The sequence below is a fragment of the Oncorhynchus gorbuscha genome, linkage group LG18 (assembly GCF_021184085.1).
Source record: "Oncorhynchus gorbuscha isolate QuinsamMale2020 ecotype Even-year linkage group LG18, OgorEven_v1.0, whole genome shotgun sequence".
Taxonomy (NCBI): domain Eukaryota; kingdom Metazoa; phylum Chordata; class Actinopteri; order Salmoniformes; family Salmonidae; genus Oncorhynchus; species Oncorhynchus gorbuscha.
Window position 1 is genome coordinate 20,888,619 of NC_060190.1, and position 26,588 is coordinate 20,915,206.

Genomic DNA, 26,588 nt, shown 5'->3' on the forward strand with positions numbered 1-26,588 from the left:
ATTGTTTACCTTTTAATTAGGCCTAGTGTTCTACTATTTGATGGTATGCACATAGACTACAGACTGTGGCTCGTCTTCCGCGATACAGAAGCTTCTATCATATATTCGCTTTTTTACGCCTAACCACCATAGCCAATCAACGACTATATTCAGAACAGAAGCATAGGTTGTCCAATGGAAGAAAATCTGCAATGTGAAAAAAAGAGTGAACGTGCACGCACAAGAGGGGGGCGTATTGGAGGGTGGCATTACCGTCAATGCGCACAGCTGTCAGAATTCTAGTTCGCTTGGTCGACATTCTGTTTTAGAGCCACGTGCATGCAACTTTCCGGACTGCTTTTTGTGATTTACTTCTCAGGTGTTGAATTAATCTAATACCAAAAAATTGTTGCTATTCATCAACAATGTCTCTCATTGAGGAATACGAGGAAGGGGAATACGAGAGAGCGCCTAAGCGTCTCAAGACGATGGATGTGGAGGAGGGAGAGGATTTGGAGGAGGGGGAGGATTCAGATACAGCTTCCGCGGGGCTGCTAGGAGATGAGGAGGATGCTACGGGGACCTCCGGGGAAAACCGGGCCCGGTGGTCAACAAAAGAATATGGGTCTGGAAGAAAGGTGGGTGTAGACATAACATTGCCCATTGTCTTATGTTCCTTAGATGGATGCTTGGCTTTGAAAAAGAAAGTGAGCATCATCAATGACCATATTCAAAGAAACAAGTCAGTGTTGTTTTCTATCGATCTCTATCTCTGGGCAAGTGACAGTCTTCAATAAAGTTTTTTTTTGACTTGGATTGACAGATGGGCCTTTGATCCAGCTGCAGTTCTGAGAATCTTTAGGCTACTTGATTATTTAAGGACCGATTTCCAATAATGACAATTTAGTTTTGTGTCCAATATATCTAGCAATTTTCTTTAGAAAGCTTACAGAATTAAAATGAAAGACCTAAAATTGTCCATAGAAAGTGTGTGGAGCTGTGTAGCTCATATCTATCAGAACACAAGACTTGGGAGTTCTCTGCCGAACGAAGCACGCTATTTAACTTCGTTACCCTGTAATTTGATTTTACATTAGTGTCTCCGACAGTCTGGCGGCTTGAAATCTATTTTGTCTTAATAATAATGAGACAAATAATACGCAGGCTACCATCGATTTAGAGACTGCCCCCTGAAGAAATTTATCCGTGGGTGTCTTAGCTTAACTAAATTTAGACAAACGCTATGAACTGGGGCTTAAAATATTTATTATAACATTTGGATGAACGTCACTGTGAAGAACCATATCCCATTTCTCACCCAAGGCTAACATTGTTTCACCAAAGAGTATGACAGAGATGCTCTGAAGTACGTACATTCACATTCACAGTCACAACATAGTATTATTCTCATAAATATGTATTTACACGGTTATATACAAAACTATGAACATATATGTTTATCCACATGCTGAAATAGACTTCAAAACCCAAAGTATTCTAGATTTGTGGTCTAGGATCCTTTATGAGAAATACAGGAGGGTTAGCTTATGATTCCAAATCACACATGCTGCATCAGGTCCATCTCCAGAGAGAGCAGTAAGAGAAATGTAACTATTTGAATACAAAGTGGTCATGGAGTCTGCCTGGTTGAGCACTGCTTATCTTGCCGTATTTGACATTTACTGCTCCCTGTGAAGCCACAGATAGCGCTATCACTCGTCCAATCAACCGAAAACACACACTCTTTGTTCAATATTTGGACCAGTCCGTACCTTTGTGGGCTGCCAAGACATCCAGTGTATTCCTCCTTGCATTTCTTAAAGACCCAACAGTCTAAATAAATGAAACATTAATTTTAAACATTTCTGTCCTAGTCCTGGAGTAAAAAAACATTCTCAATGGATATTTTCAATTGAAAGCACTTTTTAGTCCAAGACTCGACCTAATCTGTGTCTGAAAAACTGTCCCAAATATTCTCAATCTTGGATATTGGATATCCTTCCCCAAACTGTTGCTGTAATAATATGTGTCCTTAGTCAACCTAGTACTTAGTAAAATAAGAGTTAATAAAATAAGATAGATTTTTGTATTTCGCCCTGATGCCTCAAATTGGCAATTTAATAAAGAGTTAAATCAAGAGGGAACACTTTTCCTCTTTGGCATGCTTTGACTGTAACGAGCGCCCTGAGAGTCGGGAAGCAAGTACAGGGAGTGAGTGTTTTAATAAATAAACAAAACAATAGCCACAACCAACGCACCGACATGAAACCGAGTCACTAACACCTGAAGAAAGAACCAAGGGGAGTGACAGATATCGGGAAGATAATCAAGGAGGTGATGGAGTCCAGGTGAGTGTCATGAGGCGCTGGTGCGCGAGACGATGGTGACAGGTGTGCGGGATAATCAGCAGCCTGGTGACCTAGAGACCGGAGAGGGAGTATACGTGACATTGACACCTCCCCTGTGTTCAACGGTAGCACCGTTCCCCGTTTGATAGATTGTCCGTTAAAGGATTTTCAATAAGAGTCAAATCAAGGGGAAACACTTTTCAACCATGGTATAACACATAACATCACACACTCTCATGTGTTCAACAGTAGCATGTTGCTACGGTTACCTCCCGCTCCTCTTTTAATAGCCTGCCTGTTAATCGGCTTATCACCATCACCCTCTGGTAACTGATTGTCTATCATTTTTTATTGGCACGAGGAAGGGGGAAGTGGAGTCTTCCTATATGGTTTTATTCGCTACACTTTTTTTATTGGTATATCAATCTCCTACTTGGCTTTGCAAACAATAGCTCCTCAGTTTGGGCAATGGCAGCCGTTGCATCCCAAATGTCAGGGCCCTGGTCAAAAGCAGTGCACTATATGAGGAATAGGGTGCCATTTGGAATGCTGCCAGATAGCGTCCCCTATGTGAAAGTGATCCGCAACCCTGACAAGCACATCAGAAGAGCCTAGGTGGGCGGCGGTAGGCCTTATCGGGGCTCAATAGAACATTAACATTTTTATTACGTGCCTAACAATGAGCCTCGTGGGTGTGTTTGATAGGGAGAGATAGATCGAGGTGCAGTTTGCATTCTTAATCGTATCCCATTGGCATATGCAAAGAGGGAATTACACCGTGGTCTCGTGGATGGTAGTAATGCCACTATGGCGCGACGCTAGGCACTATCTCATAAAGCCAAGGGCCCTGGCTGATAAACATCTGGGTGCGAGGCAGAGCTTTGTTCTGATGCCGGGATGGATCTCCCAAATGGCAATATATTCCCTATATAGTGCACTACTTTTGACCACAGACATATGGGCCCTGGTCAAAAGTATTGAACTATATAGGGAATAGGGTGCCATTTGGGAGGTACACAGTCCCTCATGGGGTTTCGGTGTGTAACCGTTTGGCATTTTGTGGTCACAAAAGATGGCAATGTTTGCATTTTGTGACAAGGAATGAATCATTTCCACAGAATATAGAATGTTACAAACGGTGGCTCATGCCAGTGTGACTAAAGCCTCAGCTTTGGGCTGCATTAAACCTGTTTTCAAAGCTGCGGTAGCTTAGCTAAGAAATTAGCTTCAGTGTGGATCTGGGTGACACAGCTCTGGGAGAACTTTGACTGGGACTATATTCCAATATCCATTCTAACTGTGGACATTAGATTGAACGCTACAAACGTACATTTTCTAAATTCAAAACTTTGCTCTGCATATCCCCTTCCAATGTACTGTACATGTGTAAGTATTTTACTGTAAATTAGTTTGAGTGCCTTGCTTGTATTTACATTTCTGCTAAAAGTTATTCTATTTTATTCTACATCGCATAAACGGATCTAGGACCAGGCTAATTTACCAGTGTCTGGTCTACTTCCTTCACTAGATTTGGGAATTTGAATGTAAAAGGACCCATTAGCACTGACATGAGAAGTTCACAGGAGCACATCAAATTGGGTGTCAAATGACATCTAAGAGTAAATACCTTTTGAGAAATTAAGGCATAAATAAATGTCTACATTTTCCATCTTAAAAATGAGGAATAAGCAAAGGCTTTGATTTCTGGTCAAACAGACGGAAAATGGATCTTAGAAAACATCCAGCAGAAACAGTCTTAAAGGGTATTAGAAATACATCAAAACACAATAATGCTGAAGTAATGTCCCCCTACCAACTAATATCATGTATATTTAGTTTTGCCAAAATGATTTGCCATCTGTAAGTTTAAGAAATATTGCCTTGTGTCTTGTCATTCTGTTACCCAAACACCACATATCTTTAAGATATTTTCTCATTTCTGTCCCTCATGAGGAGGGAGGATAATGAAAGTTCACAGAAGTAACAAGTACCGTAAAGGTAGACCTGCTAATTAGTTATAGTGTTTTTGGGGATAACATTTGGTTTATGATTTATTATGTGATTATGGCATATTATTCTGTTACCAAATCAGTAACAGAATGACTGAACTGAAATGGCTGCAATGAAAATGTATAGTAGTCTCAAACCACAGTTGGGTTACCTTCTTACTGTCCTCCCTTCCACTGGCATACTGTTATGTTCAGCCCATTACAGTTTACTTTCTCCTTCTGTCTCATGGTCAAACCTGAAAACAGTCTGGACACCACCTCCCTCTCTATCTACTCTCTCTCCAGTTAATGTCACCACTTCCAGCTCTTATTGACACTTAGGGCTGAGAATTACCAGGGACCTCACGATACGATATTATGATGATACTTAGGTGCCAATATGCTATGTAATTGCGATTCTCACAATTCTATATGTATTGCAATTCCATACTGTGATTTATTGCGATGCGATGTTCCAAACATATTGCTCACCACATGTCTGCTGCGGAGGGACAAGAGAGAGCCATGAGAAAACTAGCTTTGATCAGTCATGGAAGTAAAAGTGCCGAAAACAAATTGGCTTCCTGTTTAAAAAGAAGATGGAGAACAAAAGCTATGAAGGAAAAATACTGGAGCTTTTGTGCCGGTACAGCAAACTAGCGCCAAAATGATATTGCAATATTGTCAAAATGTTACTATACGATATATCGTCAAATAATATACCAATATGTAACTGTATAGATCTTTCCCCCGTCACCACTGACACCTACCCATGAGCCCCCTCTCTGTCCATGTATTGGAGCCAGCCCTCTCACTCACTGAGCACTGACCGACACCGGACATCCATGGACATTGAAAAGTAGTGAACATATGGTCAGTTCAAATCTGGACCAATCATAGACATCTGCTTCATGTTTGAACAGCACAATACACTACAGTAGAGTATAGTATTGGTCAGTGCAATAAAGTACAGTACTTTACTGTACAGTAGATAATGGTTTAGTACAGCACAGTAGAGCACACAAGTAAAGTACAGTATCATTTAATGTATTGTACTGTACTTTACTGTACTAAACTAGCTTATAGTCTACTAAACTGTACTGTACTGAACTCCACTGTATTTTACTGTACTGAACTCCACTGTATTTTACTGTACTGAACTCCACTGTATTTTACTGTACTGAACTCCACTGTATTTTACTGTACTGAACTCCACTGTATTTTACTGTACTGTGCTCTACTGTGTTGTACTGGGATGTCCAAACTTGTGAAACATAGACGTCTATGATTGGCACAGATTTGGTCCGTTTCGGACCAACCAAATGTGGTATTATTTGGGGTCTGAGCTCATTATAATAATAGCTAGTGTGTAGAATAATACCCAACCATGCAAAGGAGGAAATATCATTGTTCTAGCTTTGTGTACCTATTCAGGAAACACCACCATGCATCTCTGTATAGTACCGACCAGGGCTGGACCAATGATGTCACTCTGTTACCATCATTCTGTTACTGGGTGTTAATCCACTGCACTTACTGTAGTTCAATAACCAAAATAGATTTTGATCAAAGTCAAGGTGTCATATCATATCTGACACCCCATTCTTTATGCAGACATCTTTGAATATAACTTTGGATTAGATGCAGTATTTGATAGTTGTTGGAAAACGTCATTCTGTTACTCTTCACAGTTTCCCGATGAAATCTGTTTTTGTCAAATGTTCTGTTGAAAGTCCTTGAGTTGTATGGTTTGTTTAACTTTGAAATCAATGGTTTTTGTTTGACATCCTTTTAAAGTGGAAAAGTCAGAGTCTTGGCGTCTTTCTGTCGCCGTAGAATTGCCCATTTGTCAAAGATGGGCTGAGCCCACAGTCTCTGCCTCCTGACATCCTGTCATTCTGAGGCAGACTGAAGTATACCAATCAGTCTTTGTCTTGGTCTGTACCTGTATAAAGTATGCTGGTTTGCATTGAAAGTGATCCAATCCCATGTGCTGTCTTTGATCAAAATAAAATCTGAAATCGTATGCTTTTATCCTGTCATAAAGATTAGTATCAGGGACAGGCAATCGGTAATCTAGTATTACACAATAAAAAAAGAGAATCATTCAGAAAATATGTTACATTCAAGGAGCGATGTAAAGTTGTTAGAAACTAAAAACCTACGTTTGAGCTGAGATAAAGGAGACTCCAAGGAGTTTCATGTTTGACGAACCAGCAATCAACACTGTCAAGGTTGAAGAACATGTCTGTGTTGCTAAGTGTCGTTCTGTTCGCTCAGTCTAGTACGCTTGTTTTCCACATTCCACCGCAAGGTAGTTACAACGCAAGCATCTGTTGACCTCTTAAGAAACACTATTACCTACGACAGATGCTGAAGATGCCAAAGATGGCTTATATTAAAGTGGTTGTGGCTCATTTTTTTCTTCTTTCCTTTTGACTTCCACGCACCAGAGGAAGTGTTCAACTGATGCTATCTTTCTTAGCTTCGCTGTTTGTGCTTTCCAGCACTCTGTCTCTCTCTCTCTCTCTCTCTCTCTCTCTCTCTCTCTCTCTCTCTCTCTCTCTCTCTCTCTCTCTCTCTCTCTCTCTCTCTCTCTCTCTCTGTCTCACTCTCTGTCTGTCTCTCTATCTCTCAGTCTCTCTCTCCTAAATTCATTGAGCTGTAGTGGGAAGGCTTAATGCTCCCAGGGTGGTGTTTGAAGTGAATCATTATCGTCAGTTTTTTTTCTATCTCCTACCCTTCTTCTTCTTCTTCTTCGTCTTCCTTGCTGACAGGCTCTTGGGCAGATTCCCACTGTGCTGATGTTATCAGGAGTCACTTAGGAGCTTATGATTTAAACTCAGCCGAAGCCTGAGTGTAACGAAATTCTCCACCTTTCCCCATTCTCTTTCAGTCTCTCGATCTATTGTCTCTTCCTTTTCCTCCAGTAGCTTAGCTGGCCCCATAAGTGTCAAGCAGTGAGGCAGCGAGGCAACTATATGCCCGCTGTGAATGCCTTTCTGTGAACACTCACTATTGGACTGTTTTCTATTCGATATCATTTTGTATTGCTCCCAAATCAGTAGGGAAAATGAGGTATTGCAGTCTAATCCCAGAACTGATTGTGCTCTGTTAGCACTCCTATCACTAGAAAAGCAGGGCATCGAGGGACCCCGCTTTGAGCCAACGAGCAGTCATTTTGACTGCGACATTCAAGTATAAGTCTAATAGACACATTTCATATATGCTATCGTATATGCTATTTGGTTGTGTTTGTGGAGGTATTTGATAACATTAGAATAAATGAATACATAAATTCAAAGAACACAATGGCATTTTCATGAAGTTATTGTAGGCTGCCTGCTGCCACATGCTCATTATGTGTAGTGCATGGAACAGGGGCTATTCTCTGGAAAAGTGACATTTTGAAATAGAGCTAATCTCTTCAATCTTGAGAGTTATTGTCAAAGGTCAGTGTTTTGGAAACTTCGGAATCTGCTCTTTCTGATAATATCGAGAAATCAAAACGTCTTACCTGCATGTGACTCTGCAAGAGGATTTGATGCTCTGCGGAACATACCTGCGTTAAATAGACTTATTTAGGAAAAGTCGAGGAAGGTGGGGGGGAGGATGACTTTAAAAAGAGAGATTTCAATTTGAAGTGAATATGCAGTCAACCTTTCTGCCTCTGTGTTTCTAGTGCTATGGCCGTTAGCATGACAGCGCAAAGAGATATGGGACAATGCTAGAGCTGTAATGCCACAGAAATACACATTTTGAAACCTAGTCTGTAAAGATGGCCGTGATGTTGAGATCGCCTAAAGCTATTGTCCCTAAAAACAGGAAAACAGTACTACTGTCCAATTGAAGAGTGTAACAAGAACTGAGAGGCTAGTGCTGTGAAGTGTATTCCCATCGGAAATCACTGTGCAAACAATTGAAAATGCAAAACATTAACAGATGACTGTAGCAGAGGGAGAGAGAGATGGGATTTTTGCTGGTGGCTTTGTTGACTGTCTCTCTTCATTACCAGGATAAGGCTCTCTGTCCAACTCGCCCTCTCTTTAGCAGAGGCCTCTGCCTTGGGCTTCTCCCTTTCTCTCATTCTCCATCTCCCTTTCACTCCCTCCCTTTCTCTATCTCTCTCTCCTGTGAACACAAGTACAGCAGTAGTTGCAGCGTCACGGCCAGAGTATGCCAAGAGCTTGCGCTTGATGAATCCACTGCTGTAAGACATGGGGAATAGTGTGAGTCCGAGTCCGTTCCCCCTTCCAAGACTGACATGGCGATGTGCTAGGAAATACTGGTTAAGATCTCTGATGACGGTCGGTGAGGCTGAAATGTCGGATTTCAATAAATAAGTGATGCTCTGCAAGCGCAGTGAGAGAGCGCTTCTTTTCTTTGGACTGTTATTCAACATTTCCTAAGGCTACACACCTACAAAGCAATGCCTAGATATAAAATTGCAGTGCATTTCACCTATTTTCTACGGTGCCAGTCCAAACAAAGCAGCATGGAAAATCTCTTGAGGCAATACTGGTACCCCAGAATTTTTTTTTAACAGCAATTCAATGGTAATATTAGCAAGGGCTGAAATTATATAGGTGGTGTTGGTTGTGGCCTTGCCAGTGGCCACCATCTTCTTCGAGACTCCCTTTATAAGCATATAGCGATTGGTCTGGCCAACTCTCTCAATGCAAATCAAATCCAATTTTATTTGTCACATGCTTCGTAAACAACAAGTGTAGCTAACAGTGAAATGCTTACTGACGGGCCCTTCCGAACAATGAAGAGAGAAGAAAAAAAGAGAGAAATAATAAAATAAAGTAATAACATAATAATAAATACACAATGAGTAACGATAACTTGGCTACATTCACTGGGTGACTTCAAGGCTGTGCTGCTGAACTTTGGCTGCTCGTCATTGCACTGCAACCAGCCAGGGACCGGGCAGCGCAGCTCCATATTAACTCTGCTGCCCTGTCTGTCTTTATTCAAGTTTAATTTTGAGACTCGAGTGGGGGTGGGACGCAGGAGGGAAGGGGATGGAGGTGGGGGAGTAGAATCACAGGCGCTTTATCTCCGCAACTCTGTGATCTCGGCATCGTCTTCAGAGGGAGAGCTTGAAAGCAGCAGTTCGCCCCCTTGCAAAAGGAGAGTTCTGAAGGCAGGCGGGCTGGCGGTGGCAGCTCCCGACATGCCCTACTTAGCTGGCACATCGCACTGCGGGACGTTATTTCTCCCAACCCTTTCTGACATCAGAGATACTGGCGGAGAGGCGTTCCTTAGTATTCCTTGGCTTTTGCGAGTCAGTGTCTTATGTAATCCGGCTCTGGAATTAATGCTGATCCCGACAGTTTTTTATTTTGTGTGGTTTATTGAAGTATATGTAAATGAGGCCTGTGCCCTCGCCTATTAATGCTTCTCCAAAGCTAACGTCAGGTGGAAGCCTAGAGACAAAACTTTGGTTTTTCTGCACCATTTACGTTGTTTTTGGTGTTGTTAACCATGGTAAACGTCACGCAGAGAGAGGCACACTTACTGAAACAGGTGTTGAGGACGTGCTCGAAGCAGAGACACATTTCTGACTAGTTTACATTTTGAGGAGGCTTTATTTACATATAGTAGCTGTTGGCATTTTGTCAATACGATTTTTTGATTTTCCAACGCAAGAACACCAAACAGACGAGATGAGAATATTACATATGTTGTTATTGCTGCTGATTTATTTATACATTTTCATTATCTTCTTTGATTACCTGTTTGGGGAAAGTACTGCATTCTTATTGTATGTGTAGAAGGAGATTCACTACCATTAGTAAGATGAAGTAAGATACACCTGGAGAAAGCTGTAGCACATCAGAGACGGACTGACCATAGGGCAATTTTTTTGCCCATTTGGCTTGTCTAAATTGGGGGTTTTGCGCAAAATGATCATTATTTGGCTAATAACGGGGGGCCTGGAGGGAAAAAACTATCCCGGTGTGTTAGAAATGTCTTCCCCGCACTAGATTCTACATTAAAGCGGCAAGCAGCAGTTGAAACATGCATAGACAGAGCTATGGATGCAAGGACTGATCCATGATATCAAAATGATTCCCCCTCACACCGCCAACTTCTAGGAGAGCCTCGACATTGTAGTCAGTTATAGAAGTGAAAAAACTTATGGCATTTGGAGTATTGGAGACAATGAGTGTGATTCAGTCCAAAAAATAATAAGAATTCAGTATGAGGGTATATTGGCACTCGGCTAAATCCTGCTGGTCTGTCAGCATGATGAACAAGCCGGTGGCCTTCTCGAGATTCCTCAACCAGGTGTGACTTTGGTAGTAGTGGCAACATTCCGTGACGTAACCCACTGTGAGATCGTATGGCCGAGCCCTTCCCTTCACTATCACCATCACTCTCAAACGCATTTACGTATAAAAAAAAATATATATAAAAAAAAATAATGTTTTACTGGACAGAGATAGTGAAGGGAGACAGGAAAGTATGGGTGCGGTGCGAACTAAATTCAAACGCCAACACCTGCATACACACTGTATGTCATATCTTAATTTGACCAGTTTCTCACAGCAGGAATGTATGCACTCACTATTGTAAGTCCTTCTGCATAAGAGTGTCTGCTAAATGACTCAAATGTACATGTAGGGAAATAATCCTGCAGTAACAGCAAATGTGAATTATTATGTGTATTGTAATTAATTTGTCAATTTGGTAGGGGTTGATACATTTTTCACTTTTTAAAGTGGAAATGACAAACTTTAGAAGCCTTTTTAAACCTCTAATACAAGTTTGCATTTCCCGCTGTGCAGGAGGATTCTCTGCAACAACAGAGACATCAAATGCATCTGTACATCAGGTACACCTGTACATGTGCTCTGAAGCCGACAGCAACAGTAACTGCTAGACCAATCCAGGCCACTCTCTTTACTGTTTCTGTCAGCCTCAAAACAATGGACCAACATCATCCAAGTCTGCCATTCAATAATCAAGGAAATGCTTAGCATTTATTGTCGATTTTCAACTTGAAATGCAGCCAGGCTACATAATGGCACATCTTAATGATGGCCTGAACCGAGTAAGAGACGGACACACCTCACTGGCCCTTCTGAAACATTTGGAACATTAGTTTATATTGAATAGCTGCGTTTCAATGGCTGTTTCAGTATGGTTCCAACCATGGTTCGTATCAGGGTCTCTCGCGTGTCACAAGACTGCTAGCTCGCTGAGCTATAGCCAAGGCTGGTCATTAGCTCGTGAAGTTAACCCAAATCCTCAGGCCTCTGGCAAGGTTAGTCATCTCATGAGAATGGTTCCACCTCATTACACGTTCACTCATCTGGTAGTAAAGGTCCTCTTCACCTTTTCCTGTATGCTTTAGACAGCGTCTGATGAGAATAACAATCGTTTTGTTATCTCTTCGTGTGATTAGGGTGATTATGCGTTTGAGTGATTAAAAACACTCGTCTGATATGTAAAGATATGAGAATGAATATTCCACCACATCTGTTGACAAGTTTGGCCCTTTTTTACGTTGGCATAATTATAGGACATTTGCATTTCAGACAGACCTGCATGCCAATGATGTTACCCAAATTAAAATTGGATGAGAATCTTTTTTCTTCTGAGATAATTAGAAGTCAAATGCACATTCCAATGTTGAGCCACTGAGGCATATGGCTAGTGTGTCTGTGTGTGTGTGTGTGCGTGTGGTGTTAGGATGTATGTAAAGCATGTTCTCTCTAATACTAAGTAGTTATTAACCTCACATTCAAAAGATATGCTGATCAGTGGGGACATTATTTAACTTGGAGGTTGAAGGTGATGTTTGTCAAAGGAGCACTGGGATGTATTAACTCTGAATACATTGTAATCAACGAGAGGAAAAGCAATATGGTGGTAACTGCACTGCTGTTTGAATTAAATGAATAGAACAATTATCATATTCAAACAGCAATGTAGGGATATTTTCCATCCATGCAACTAGAATCTTTACACAGAAGAAAAATCAAGAAACCAAAAAGCATCTCGGCTCTTGGATCAGGTGCCCCCCGCCCATATAATCGTATCATGATCTAAAAAGCGAAACTGATCCTATATTGACACTCCCTGACCCTCTCCGAGGAGTTCTCAGGGCGAGAGGGATATGTCAAAAACCTCACACCTGTACAGGTTACCCACTTGTACATATAGTGAAACAAGACTATATACAGTAAGCATCCCCAATTTATGATTATGATTATTATCATACAGGCCCTGGTCCATCAGATAAGATCTATGGACAGTTATCATGTTTCTCAAGCAACTTTCTGTCAAAGGCTGATGATCAATTTGAATATGGGGATTGTCATAGACAACGACCTTGAATGATTTTCAAAAATACACACATCGATTGCAATGCACCGTGCGCATCACAGTCTCTTTAAAGTCTATTTTTCTTCACATGCCAAAAAACACATGATCATTGATAAGTTTTGTTGTGCACGCAACTACACAGAGACAATCCAAAAGCCTGCGGCCTTGTGAAAATAGGCTTCCCCTTTGAAGTGAAAATATAAAAGCAAGCTTCGGCGCGCACAACGTTAAAACAACATAGAGAAAGAGATGGGGGGGGGGGGGTGTGTGTGAAGATCATCAAAGCGGTGGAAAATTCCTCCCGAATGTCAATGTGTAACTTCAAAAGTAGGGCATAGAATCCAATCATATCCATATTAATAACCTCTGTGGCTGAATGGGTGAGAAGGAAAGGAGAGAGAAGGTGTACATCTCCAATGGCATCCTATTCTCTGTATCATTTTTGACCAGGGCCCATAGGCAGAAAGGGCACGGGAAGCTGGACGATGGGGATATGTTGTGCCTTCACCCAGTTTCTGTTCTTTTATTTATTTTATTTTTCCTTGGTTAGTCTCAATATAATTAAAAATCTATTTTACAAGAGAGACCTGGCCGAAGTAGTAGCACACAAAGTTTCCGACATTTTTACAGCATAAAAAAACAAAGCACTACAGTTTAAAAGCATACATTTACACATTGAGCAGCAAGATGGTTTGGGCAGGTGTGGAGCAACTAGGGTTCAAATTATCGACAGCCCCCCACTTCATTTTCCATCAAAGTGTTTATCTTACATTTAAACTCATTTTAAGGGATGAGCTCCTGTAACTTCAGGGCCTTTTGAAGCTCATTCCAAGTCTCCGAAGGAAGGCCAGCCCACTCTCATATAGAGGAAACAGTGATGCGTTATAATTTATTGGATGGCGTACTACCTTCGAGTGGGCAAAAGTCCAGAGTCCCGCTGGGGTTAGGTTGTCATTGCGCTAATGCTAGTTAGCATTGTCTCGTGAAAATACCTCTAACTTCCTCTATACAGGACGCAGAGACATAAAAATGGTATCCACGGGTTTACCTGACTCTGGGGAGTAGATACAGAGCTTCATTGCCAAAATCATGTGTGTGTGTGTGTATGGGTGCGTGTGTGTCTATTACACTGCAGGGTCGTGTGCTCTCCCAATTGCCCTCCAGATGATTGTTTGAGAGAATAGCCATCTATTTAATGAAGAAGGATACAAAAATAGCCTCCAGCATCAACTCAAAGGGCATTAAGGATAGGGATCACACTATAGCCCTTTCTTGAGTTGTGTTTGTGTCTGCTGTGGCCTTAGCCTGATGACGCTAACACTGTTTGAACATGTTGATTACCGTGGCTGCGGAGGGGAGTTGACATTGGCCAATGCAATGCAGTATTTTTCTGACAGCTGGCTTCGAAAGCGTCCCTAAGTGATGTATTGTGCAGGATATTGCTTGCTATGCCCATACTCTGCAGTTCTAGGTTGAGGAGTTGAAAAGATTGGGCCGTGTGTTTGTGTGGGTGTGGATGTGTGTGCGTGTGTATGTGTGTGTCTGAGAGGCACACACACACACACCAAAATTGATTGACAAATAGACAAGTGGAGATCTCCTCTCCTGTGTTCAAGGACTTTGGGAAATTATCTACTTACATTTTGGGGGGGGGGGGGGTGCCTTTAATTGAACCAAATGAACAATGGTCCATCTTTTCTCACATGAAAGACTTGAAGCAAACCTCTGTTTTGTATACCCATCCTCAGTTTGTATATTTCATGAAGAAGTTTTAATGGAAGGATATTGTCCCAGAGTGCCTGAAACACTAGTGTCCATGTTCTCCCTTTACCTGAAAAAACACAGATAGGTACTGGCAGAGAACAAAAGCTTCAAAATGCCGTCTGGTCTCACCTTCTGGCCTCTGGAATTCTGCCTGAAATACTAATTTGTCCAAAGCAGGAAAGATGGTTGGGTTCAATATCCTGTGTATGGTGCAGACCTGGGTTCAAATACTATTTGAAATCCTTTTAAATACTTAATCTTGACTGAAACCACACCCATCTGGCAATCCAGGCAGGCTAGAGGAAACGCTTAAGGTATTTGACTAGATGTAATAATACTGGAACCCAGGTCTGGTGGTGTGAACTAGGCTCTCTTTATCTGCCTCGTCTTGCCTTGTCCATCAAATAAAATACAATTTTGAAATTGTCACAACCAACAATGCAGTTCAAGAAATAGAGTTAAGAAAATATTACTAAATAAACTAAAGTTTAAAAAAAGTCACACAATAAAATTACATAAATTACATAAAAATAATGAGTCTATGTACAGGGGGTACCGGTACCGGTGCGGGGGTACAGCTTAGTCAAGGTAGTTTGTACATGTAGGTAGGGGTAAAGTGACTATGCATAGACAATAAACAGCATGTAGCAGCAGTGTAAAAACAAAGGGGGTGGGGGGGTCAATGTAAATAGTCTGGGTGGCCATTTGATTAATTGTTCTGCAGTCTTATAGCTTGGTGTAGAAGCTGTTAAGGAGCCTTTTGGACCTAGACTTGGCGCTCTGGTACCGCTTGCCATGCGGTAGCAGAGAGAACAGTCTATAACTTGGGTGACTGGAGTCTTTGACCATTTTTTGGGCCTTCCTCTGACACCGCCTAGTATATACTGTAGGTCCTGGATGGCAGGAAGCTTGGCCCCAGTGAAGTATTGGGCCGTACGCACTACCCTCTGTAGCGCCTTACGGTCGGATGCCGAGTAGTTGCCATACCAGGCCTTCATGCACCAGTCAGGATGTTCTCGATGGTGCAGCTGAACTAATGTGACATGGGGGTATCAGAGAAGAAGGGGGTTGAGGGGGTTTGTTGCATGAGGAAACAATATAAAATATTTAACCAGGATTGTTCTAACAGAAATGGGGCCCTTCCGAACCCAAGTGGCGAGCAGAATAATTGAATATGACGGGGGCATTTAATTTGTCGGCTAAACCACATGCTTGATTGGAGAACGATACAGAACCATTTTTTATTTTATGTGATTAAATTGTGTCAAACATTTGGCATATGGGAACTTCATGGCATAATTTTCTCGTTGTAAACTGGTTTTCTGGTTGAGGAGACATCATATAACCATATTACAACCAATTACTACAACTACAACTACTACAAATTATAAGAACTGCTACTACGCAATGGTATCTACGTTTAGGAACCAATTCATGTCGTATCTTTGTTATATACGCATATGACTCTCTATATAATCTTCAAATTCAGTTTCAAATGTGGTTATGCAGTCTTTACTACCCGCCTACCAGGTTTGCTCAATAAAACAATGTTAATAGTTCATGACCAAAATATATTAATTCAAATGTGGTTCCATGCAGTAGAAGAGGAGCCTTGTTTTCATGTCATCCCCAGAAAAGTAATCGCTTTTGACAAAAGAAAGCCCAAGATATTTCACACTACTTGCACCTCCTGATTTTCTTCCATTCTATCCGACAGCCTGAAGGAAATCTTCATCTGACATTTTATATTTACACACTATTCCCTATATAGCACACTACATTTGACTAGAGCCCTATGAGCCCTGGTTAACAGTAGTGCAATATATAGGGAATAGTGTGCCATTTGGGACGCGCAACTGAGACATTATCAGAATGGTTAAATTAATGACGACTCTCGAAAAACCGCACTAAAACAAATGTTCCCTCGTCAGATTGTTTGTTCTGTGGAACCCTGGCTGTTGGCGAGATAAATTATGCATTACTTCTGCCTTGTTAGCCCTGTTTGTGCAGCGTTTGACCTGGCAAATGTTTACCGCTCTCATTTAGCGGTAGCAGACAAGGCCAGGTTTAATGAGAAACATTCTGGAAGAGGAGGACGTAAAAAGAAATGAGAGATTAGTTAATGGCCCTCGCTCGACAAAACCAAAATGCCTGTTAGTTGCAAATCAACGGGTGCCTAGAAACTAAGTAGCAAGCACTGATGATGAATATGTATGTTAAAATTTTAATTATACATACATCCGTCCTTGATCGAAATGTCACTGAAAGGGATGTGTCAAAGCTTGTCACCCCCTCACCCCTTATTCCTCCCCCCAAAAAGTGGAGATCCTGTTGCTATGGAGATGGAGAAAAGGGCAAGGGAGGGGAGCGGGGGGTGGTACATAAATGCCCTTTGCCGCGGCTGTGCCGCGACTATGAGATAGCTGTTCTCCTGTCATATCCACTCTGTTCTGTCTGATGGTGGTGGTAGTGTGTGTGTGCGCGAGGAGTAGAAACATAGTCGTCTCGCCTGGCACGGACGATAAAACCGCCGACCCCCTACTAACGTCATGTGAAACAAACTGCCACAATGATTAATGCCACAGGCTTTACGGTTGTCAGGGATGTTTCACTGATGACCTACAGCTAGCATCACCCGCTGCTCTACTCTGCTGCTATGGTCCCAAAGGCTAAGTGCTAGTGAGCTAGCCAGCAATGACAACAAAAATAACCTGTTTTCAATTTAATTATAACTTTGTGTGGGGAACTGCTTTGAGACAGTTAATGCGTTATAAAAGGCCATGTTCCAACTCAGCCCAACCTGAACGGAAAGTGATGCGTGAAGAGACTGTCTGGCCCGAATGGTGACTGACTCAGCAGAAAACCACATCCAGCCAGTGACAGGAGAGGTCGTGCTTCAGCAGGCAGGGCATTGCGGTGAGCATAGAGCCAAAGCGAATAATCAATGCCGTAAGGTTTTCTCCATGCATTTGGGCTGGCAGGCTGTGCAGTTAGAGAAATTATTGGATATTTGTAGCTCGAAGTTGATAATCTGTTGGTTTCTAGATTGGTTCCTTTCTAATGAAATCTCTACCGTAGATTTTATGGTGTAGATCAGCGTGTTCCCAAATGTTTTGTAGTCCCCTACCCCTTCAAACATTCAATCTCCAGCTGCGTACCCCCTCTAGCACCAGGGTCAGCGCACTCTCAAATGTTGTTTTTTTTTTTACCACTATTGTAAGCCTGCCACACACACTATACAATACATGTATTAAACATAAGCATGAGTTTTTGTCACAACCCGGCTGGTAGGAAGTGACAAAGAGCTCTTATAGGACCAGGGAACAAATAATAAGAATTAATAATGTTGCTCTTTATTTAGCCATATTACATATAAAACCTTATTTGTTCATCAGAAATTGTGAATAACTCACCACAGGTTAATGAGAAGGATGTGCTTGAAAGGATGCACATAACTGCAATGTTGGGTTGTATTGGAGAGAGTCTGTCTTAAATAATGTTCCACACACAGTCTGTGCCTGTATTTAGTTTTCACACTAGTGTGGGCCGAGAATCCACTCTCGCATAGGTACGTGGTTGCAAAGGGCATCAGTGTTTTAACAGCGCGATTTGCCAAGGCAGGATGCTCTGAGAGCAGCCCAATCCAGAAATCTGGCAGTGGCTTCTGATTAAATTATATTTTAACAGGGCTGCTTGTTGCAATTTTGATGAGTCTCTCTTGTTCAGATATCGGTAAGTAGACTGGAGGCAGGGCATGAAAGGGATAACGAATCCAGCTGTTTGTGTCGTCTGTTTTGGGAAAGTACCTGCGTAATTGCACACTCAACTCACTCAGATGCTCACTGTATCAGATTTGACATTATCTGTAAGCTTGCGTTCATTTGCACACAAAAAAAGCATACAATGATGAAAATACCTGTGTGTTGTCCTTCTTAATCATAGCCTCAATTTTGTCCCGTACATTGAATATAGTTGCTGTAATTCTAGATTCAGATCATTCAGGCGAGAAAAAACATCAGATAGGCCAGTTGTGTGAGAAACTCGTCATCATGCAGACAAGTGAAAATGATGGTTGGTAAAGAAAACTTTAATCTTGTCTCTCAATTTAAACGAAAAACGTGTCAATACTTTGCCCCTTGATAACCAGCACTCTTCTGTATGTAGTAAAAGCGTTACATGGTCGCTGCAGTATAGGTGGATGCTGCAGTATAGGTGGATGCTGAAGTATAGGTGGATGCTGCAGTATAGGTGGATGCTGAAGTATAGGTGGATGCTGCAGTGTAGGTGGATGATGAAGTATAGGTGGATGCTGCAGTATAGGTGGATGCTGAAGTATAGGTGGATGCTGCAGTATAGGTGGATGATGAAGTATAGGTGGATGCTGCAGTATAGGTGGATGCTGAAGTATAGGTGGATGCTGCAGTGTAGGTGGATGCTGAAGTATAGGTGGATGCTGCAGTGTAGGTGGATGCTGAAGTATAGGTGGATGCTGCAGTATAGGTGGATGATGAAGTATAGGTGGATGCTGCAGTATAGGTGGATGCTGAAGTATAGGTGGATGCTGCAATGTAGGTGGATGCTGAAGTGTAGGTGGATGCTGCAGTGTAGGTGGATGCTGAAGTATAGGTGGATGCTGCAGTATAGGTGGATGCTGCAGTATAGGTGGATGCTGAAGTATAGGTGGATGCTGCAATGTAGGTGGATGCTGAAGTGTAGGTGGATGCTGCAGTATAGGTGGATGCTGCAATGTAGGTGGATGCTGAAGTATAGGTGCATGCTGCAGTATAGGTGGATGCTGAAGTATAGGTGCATGCTGCAGTATAGGTGGATGCTGCAGGTGGATGCTGCAGTGCTGCAGTATAGGTGGATGCTGAAGTATAGGTGGATGCTGCAGTGTAGGTGGATGCTGAAGTATAGGTGAATGCTGCAGTATAGGTGGATACTGAAGTATAGGTGGATGCTGAAGTATAGGTGGATGCTGCAGTATAGGTGGATGCTGAAGTATAGGTGGATGCTGCAATGTAGGTGGATGCTGAAGTGTAGGTGGATGCTGCAGTATAGGTGGATGCTGCAGTATAGGTGGATGCTGCAATGTAGGTGGATGCTGAAGTATAGGTGCATGCTGCAGTATAGGTGGATGCTGAAGTATAGGTGCATGCTGCATGGTGGATGCTGCAGTATAGGTGGATCCTGAAGTGGTGGATGCTGCAGTATAGGTGGATACTGTGGTGGATGCTGCAGTGTAGGTGGATGCTGCAGTATAGGTGGATGCTGCAGTATAGGTGGATGCTGAAGTATAGGTGGATTCTGCAATGTAATGCTGTATAGGTGGATGCTGCAGTATAGGTGGATGCTGCAGTGGATGCTGCAATAGTGGATGCTGTGGATGCTGCAATGTGGTATAGGTGCATGCTGCAGTATAGGTGGATGCTGCAGTATAGGTGGATGCTGAAGTATAGGTGGATGCTGCAGTGTAGGTGGATGCTGAAGTATAGGTGGATGCTGCAGTGTAGGTGGATGCTGAAGTATAGGTGGATGCTGCAGTATAGGTGGATGCTGCAGTGTAGGTGGATGTTGCAGTATAGGTGGATGCTGAAGTATAGGTGGATGCTGCAGTGTAGGTGGATACTGAAGTATAGGTGGATGCTGCAGTGTAGGTGGATGCTAAAGTATAGGTTGATGCTGCAGTATAGGTGGATGCTGCAGTATAGGTGGATGCTGCAATGTAGGTGGATGCTGAAGTATAGGTGCATGCTGCAGTATAGGTGGATGCTGAAGTATAGGTGCATGCTGCAGTATAGGTGGATGCTGCAGTATAGGTGGATGCTGCAGTATAGGTGGATGCTGCAGTATAGGTGGATGCTGAAGTATAGGTGGATGCTGCAGTGTAGGTGGATGCTGAAGTATAGGTGAATGCTGCAGTATAGGTGGATACTGAAGTATAGGTGGATGCTGAAGTATAGGTGGATGCTGCAGTATAGGTGGATGCTGAAGTATAGGTGGATGCTGCAATGTAGGTGGATGCTGAAGTGTAGGTGGATGCTGCAGTATAGGTGGATGCTGCAGTATAGGTGGATGCTGCAATGTAGGTGGATGCTGAAGTATAGGTGCATGCTGCAGTATAGGTGGATGCTGAAGTATAGGTGCATGCTGCAGTATAGGTGGATGCTGCAGTATAGGTGGATCCTGAAGTATAGGTGGATGCTGCAGTATAGGTGGATACTGAAGTATAGGTGGATGCTGCAGTGTAGGTGGATGCTGCAGTATAGGTGGATGCTGCAGTATAGGTGGATGCTGAAGTATAGGTGGATTCTGCAATGTACGTGGATGCTGAAGTATAGGTGGATGCTGCAGTATAGGTGGATGCTGCAGTATAGGTGGATGCTGCAATGTAGGTGGATGCTGAAGTATAGGTGCATGCTGCAGTATAGGTGGATGCTGCAGTATAGGTGGATGCTGAAGTATAGGTGGATGCTGCAGTGTAGGTGGATGCTGAAGTATAGGTGGATGCTGCAGTGTAGGTGGATGCTGAAGTATAGGTGGATGCTGCAGTATAGGTGGATGCTGCAGTGTAGGTGGATGTTGCAGTATAGGTGGATGCTGAAGTATAGGTGGATGCTGCAGTGTAGGTGGATACTGAAGTATAGGTGGATGCTGCAGTGTAGGTGGATGCTAAAGTATAGGTTGATGCTGCAGTATAGGTGGATGCTGCAGTATAGATGGATGCTGAAGTATAGGTGGATGCTGCAGTATACCCAAGTGGCGTCGGGAGCAACTGCTTGCATGCTCGTTACCACTCCACTATGTCTCCCTGTCATGACTTTTGCGCCATCAGTACACATACCAACACATCTTGACCACCAAAGTACACTTGATGTCACAAAGCTGTCCAGTACAACTCTACTGTTGTCCTGGTTTCCAGTGGTTTGCAGAAGAGGATGTCTTTCTTAAATGACCCCCCATAAACGTAACGGACATATACCAGGAGCTGTGCCAGGCCGGCCACATTTGTTGACTCATCCAGCTGTAATGCATAGAATTCACTGACTTGTCCCAGCCATATCCACGGCAGCAGGAAGAATGAAGTCCTCCACAATAGCATGGGGCTTGCCTGTCCTAGCCACTCAGTAGCTCACCATATAAGACGCTTCTAGCCTCTTCTTATTAATGGTATCTGTTGCTTTTATACACGTCTTACTACTCAAAAGTCATCATAATTCTCACTCAAAAAACTCCTGTGGTTTATTTTTCTAATTGGCATGTTTAGTTTCTAAATGTCTGTGCAAGAGTGACGGTTTCATCGAGTTGTGAGATAGTACTTTTGCACATATAACACACTGTGGCTGAGGAAAGGCACTACTCCCAATATAAGTGAACCCCAGATCAATGTAGTTCTCATCATATTTGTGATGGACCAATGTCCCTGTCTGTTGTTGGGTGTTTCCCCGGGTAAGGGGACTGTAGCTCTTCAGCTGCATCAGATTCACAACTGTCAGTGTCCATGCTAACTGGGCTAGCAACAAATGTAGAATTACTGATGCTAGCACTGAATGTGCTTGTGGAAGCAGAACAACTTGTGCAGTTGACAGGTGCAGGTGTCGTACTGCTGGTAGTAGCTGTACTACCAGTAGAGCTGGTATGAGTCTCTATGGCGACAGGCCTTACTTTTTTTGGACCATTTATCAATTTTAGAGAAAAGGGAAAGAGCAGCAGCTACTTTTGGCTCCATACGGACCGTTAGTGGAATTCCCGCGAGAGCGTAACGGTTAATGTGATCGGATGTTAATTATTTGACTGGGCTACCTGTACTTGACATTGTGTTGTTATTTTGCTGAACACTAGATGGTTTAATTTTATTTTTGGCAGTGAAACAAGGCTACTCAGGTGAGACAAAAACATCACCCAAATGTATAGCCCTGTTTTATTTGGCGTATCCCCCGACGGCATTGGTCATACACCTGGGGTACGCATAAGGCGGTGTAGACAGTGTGTAGACACACACTCTCTCACATACACAAACATACACACACATAACCTGGCACACATACATGCTCTCACAAATGCACACTCTTTCTCTCTCTCACACACACAAACATGCACATACACACGCGTGCACTCTCTCTCTCTCACACACACACACACACACACACACACACACACACACACACACACACACACACACACACACACACACACACACACACACACACACACACACACACACACACACACACACACACACACACACACACACAAACAGTATGTCAACCCCTGTATCTAGCCTACAGTTACACCACACTGTTAAACATGGCTAAGTGTCTATTCTCTGACAGAACCCTGTTTGCCCTAAGTTGCTCTTTGAGTGTCTGCATCATTCTAAATATAACATGTGCGAGTGGAGAAGAGATATCTGATGCTGACACCTGATGTTAAAGTGCACACTTTGCTTAGAAGGCTGCTGGAGAGGTTAGTTGTTTTTGGGGATGGTTTTGTCAAATGATTCTATATTGAACCCTTTTGAGACAGTTCTATAACATCTAAAAAGGATAACAATCAATAATGTGTGTGTGTGTATGTGTGTATTGTAACAATGGGTTCTTGAGATGTGCTTTGTGGCAGGCAATGGTTATATATCTACACTAGAATGGGTTTTAAAGTGTACTTTAAAGAGCCTTTAGCAGAATTATCCCAAAAAGGTTGCTCAAGCAGCGACAAACCAAAGTGTGTGTCTGTGTGTTTAGTGTTGGCAGATGGTTGTCTCCCAGGTTTTGTACCGTATCGTGAGATGAGGTAGTATGGCCTCACAAAGCCTTCAATTCAGCTGCCGGAAACAAGGTCGAGGTCTGCATCGAGCAAAAACTGCACGCTCTCGTGCTTTTGCTCATGCTAAGGTGTTAGTGGCAAAGCTTAGGAAGGTTGACATTTTGTGATTTCGTTGTTGTTTTTACCATTTTGAGTGAGCGGATTTTCCGACCGCAACTGCTGACTGTTCAGATAAACCAAAAAAAGGACTGAATTAGCGGGTCTCAAATAATACTTTTAAAAAAAAACACTTTCTGAGAATATTGCTCAATAGGGCATTGTTCTGCAGGGTGTAAAGCCAGAGGGACATGGCTTGCATAGCAGTAGAGGTGGAGTAAGTGGTGCAACAGCCTTTGATGTCTCAGATCAAACTGCAAAACAGAGCCGGGGAGATGTGCATCCTGTTGTGTGTGTGGCCTGCTAGGCCCTCTGCTGCTGTGTTCGTCTGGATGCTGTTTCACAACAGCAGCAGCATTAAGCCTGTCACTGCGGTTGAGCCTGAATCAGTGGGAATTGTCATTATCAGCTACCGTGGAAGAGGAGTGTGTGAACAATGTGAACAGGTACTTTTTACAAACACAAGAGTGCCTTAACCTCTTGTGACATTGCATTTTATCTCCTCGGCTGGCTGCACTGGATTATTGGCTGGATTCATGGGATGAATCGTTGCTCCAAGACCCCATTTCTTGTGGGGACAGAACTTTTGTCCACGTTTCCTCAGTGCTATTTTTAAAGGAGGGAAGAGGCAGACTGCAAGTGTCAGTTGGTGAAAATAGCTTTGCACGTGGGACTGACAAAAGGGGCCAAGGTCTGTCTAGGTGTGAGAGACAGAGAGAGAGAGAGAGAGCGAGAGAGAGAGAGAGAGAGATGAAGGAAAGGAAAGGAAGAAATACAGACAGACAGAGTGAAAGAGAGGAAGGAGGAGGACTGAAGATGGGAAGAAAGTCTAGATAGTAAGAAAGAGGGAAAAAGGAATGAAAGAAATGGAAGAGGGAAAGGTGCAGAGAGACACATTCAGTTTTGAAGACACCCTTGAAAGTTTGGGTAGTTAAAGTAGTGGTAGGTATGCCTGACTGTGTTCAAGTGCAGGCATCAAAAGAAGACAGCTCAGATATTTTCCAAACAAGCAACTGCTCGAGAGCCACAAAGCAGCTTTGAAATAGTTTCTATGCTTAATTTTACCCCAGCGAAAAGCACACCAGTTATTTTGTTATTCGTCGTCTGTCTCGGCGCGTCATAGAACTGCACAAAAGAAACTTGAGTCTTTCCTTTACCACTGTGACAGGCGGCAGTTTTGCATGTCCCCCCCCCCCCCATCTCTCCAATTTCCTGAGCATTAAAAAGATCTTCAGGAAAGGGATATGAATATATCAACGTCTTTACAGGAGTTTGTTGAGCTACATGTTGCTTTCAGAATGAATTGACGCTCTACTTCAGACAAACACCGTCCCTGGATTGCGGTTGTCATTTCTAGGGCGTTTTTGAGTTGTTTTCAGGGACGTTTTGCCTGCGTCCTGATTCTCCACACTTTACCAAAAGTGTGCACTCACACACTCCCCGTTATGGATTTGAAAGCTAATGATCGATGTAAACATTGGCTGTAGGGAGTTTCCATCATTGTTAAATCCATGGAAGAAAGTGTGCAAGTGCATATTCCGGGAGAAGGGTGGTGAATCGGGACTCAGGCTATCTATCTCTCTTTCTAGATAGGCTGGGGGGTAAGAATGTGGTCAATTGTAAACGAATATCATCTTAAACACAGTGCCTGTCGGCGAGGATTCAATTTGTCTCTGTGTCTGAAGTAGAGCCGTGCGGGACTCGGCGTTGTCCCAGAGCGCATGGAGGGTTAGACTAGGCGGGAGGAATTCGTTGCGACGGACAGCTCCCGTAATGAACCATCCTGGGCTCCTGGAAGAGCCAGCTTCGAACAAAGAAGAGGGCCAAGTAATTGGTTGCCTCAGGAGTGCTGTGGCCCTTATCGATGCGGTTTCTCAAAACCGGTCTACGGTGGAAACAAGGCAGACCAAGTAGTCTGAAGAATACAGCATCAAGACAGTCTGATTACAATTACTGTTAGCTTCTTTTCTTATGTATTGTAGCTCCAGTGTCATCGGGGTGACATGTTTCTTCATTCCCGCAATTTGCATCCATTTGGAAGATATATAAGAATGGATGCTGTAACCTGTTCACCGCAGCTGCTGCTTTTTTTTAACGTTCATTGTGATTCTGAAAAAAAATCTCATTACTTAAAATTAGGCTGAGGTCATTCATTCATCGTGAAGTGGTTTTAGAGTCATTTCATATGGGCCTTCCCAATTTCACTCCTCTTGTTTCATAGCGGCTTTTAGTGGATCATTATTTTTATTTTTACATTTTGTGTGCTGTTCATCATTGTTTGTAATCTGTTTTCCGACTTAATTGGAGACTAAGAAAAGCTTGTTGCATGTTACAGCGTTCAATTCGCAGATTAATTGTGTCATTTTTAGGTATTGGCTTTTGGTGCTGTTGCCAGACTTGCATTTTCATGGTTGGTCTGTGAAGCATATAAGCAATGTTGGCAATGACTCGGAACAGTTTTCTTTTATATTTCAACATACATATTTGAATGCCTGAATAGCCAGTCCAACATGGATGTATCAGTGAGTATTCAGATATGGTTTTCCTCTACTTTCAATTCCTCTTGTATTGTCGTATGTAAGCATTCATGAATGTTCAAACAGCTCACAAAGGTGTTGTGCAACAGTTTACAAAGTGATTCTCCTGCTCTGCCAGTTGCTATTTCAGAAGCCCTTCCCCTAGAGGTTTTTATCATTAGCATATTTTCCTCACTTTGAGAAAAGTGTGAAGGGCGTGTGAGTTGTGAAGCCACTGTAAAACAGGTGTGAAGAACTACGGATTAACAGCCTGTGCTGCGATTTAACAACATCCAGCTGCAAGACAAGGCTTTCAGTAGTGTTAGGTTTAAATTATGTTACATTTCATTTGTTTGACAGACCAGGATACACAGTGCATTTGGAAAGTATGCAGACCCCTCTCTTCCTTCCTCATGCGTATATTTCCTTCCTTTTCTCTCTTTCACCTCTGCCGGACAACGAACCCTCTGAAAATCAGTAGTTCTACTGAGATTTCCATAAGTATTCAGACCCTTTACTCAGTACTTTGTTGAAGCACCTGTGGCAGCGATTACAGCCTTGTGTCTTTTGGGGTATGACGATACCCGCTTGGCACACCTGTATTTGGGGAGTTTATCCCATTCTTCTCTGTAGATCCTCTCAAGGTCTGTCTGGTTGGATGGGGAGCATCACTGCACAGTTATTTTCAGGTCTCTCCAGAGATGTTCAAGTCCGAGCTCTGTTTGGGCCCCTCA

General features: G+C 42.8%; 1 protein-coding gene across 2 annotated transcripts in view; it reads left to right on the forward strand.

Annotated features, from left to right (window-relative positions):
- The first annotated feature begins 263 nt into the window (after window positions 1–263).
- Window positions 264–26,588, forward strand: part of LOC124003876 (heterogeneous nuclear ribonucleoprotein L-like) — a 60,191-nt gene continuing 33,866 nt past the window's right edge. The window contains exon 1 of one of the 2 annotated variants that reach the window (XM_046312505.1): window positions 264–617. In XM_046312505.1, the coding sequence (XP_046168461.1) occupies window positions 405–617 (213 nt within the window). In that variant the 5' untranslated portion in view covers window positions 264–404. Of the gene's footprint in view, window positions 618–23,593; window positions 23,785–26,588 lie in introns of those variants that run through there. The other variant, XM_046312506.1, reaches the window with a different exon arrangement.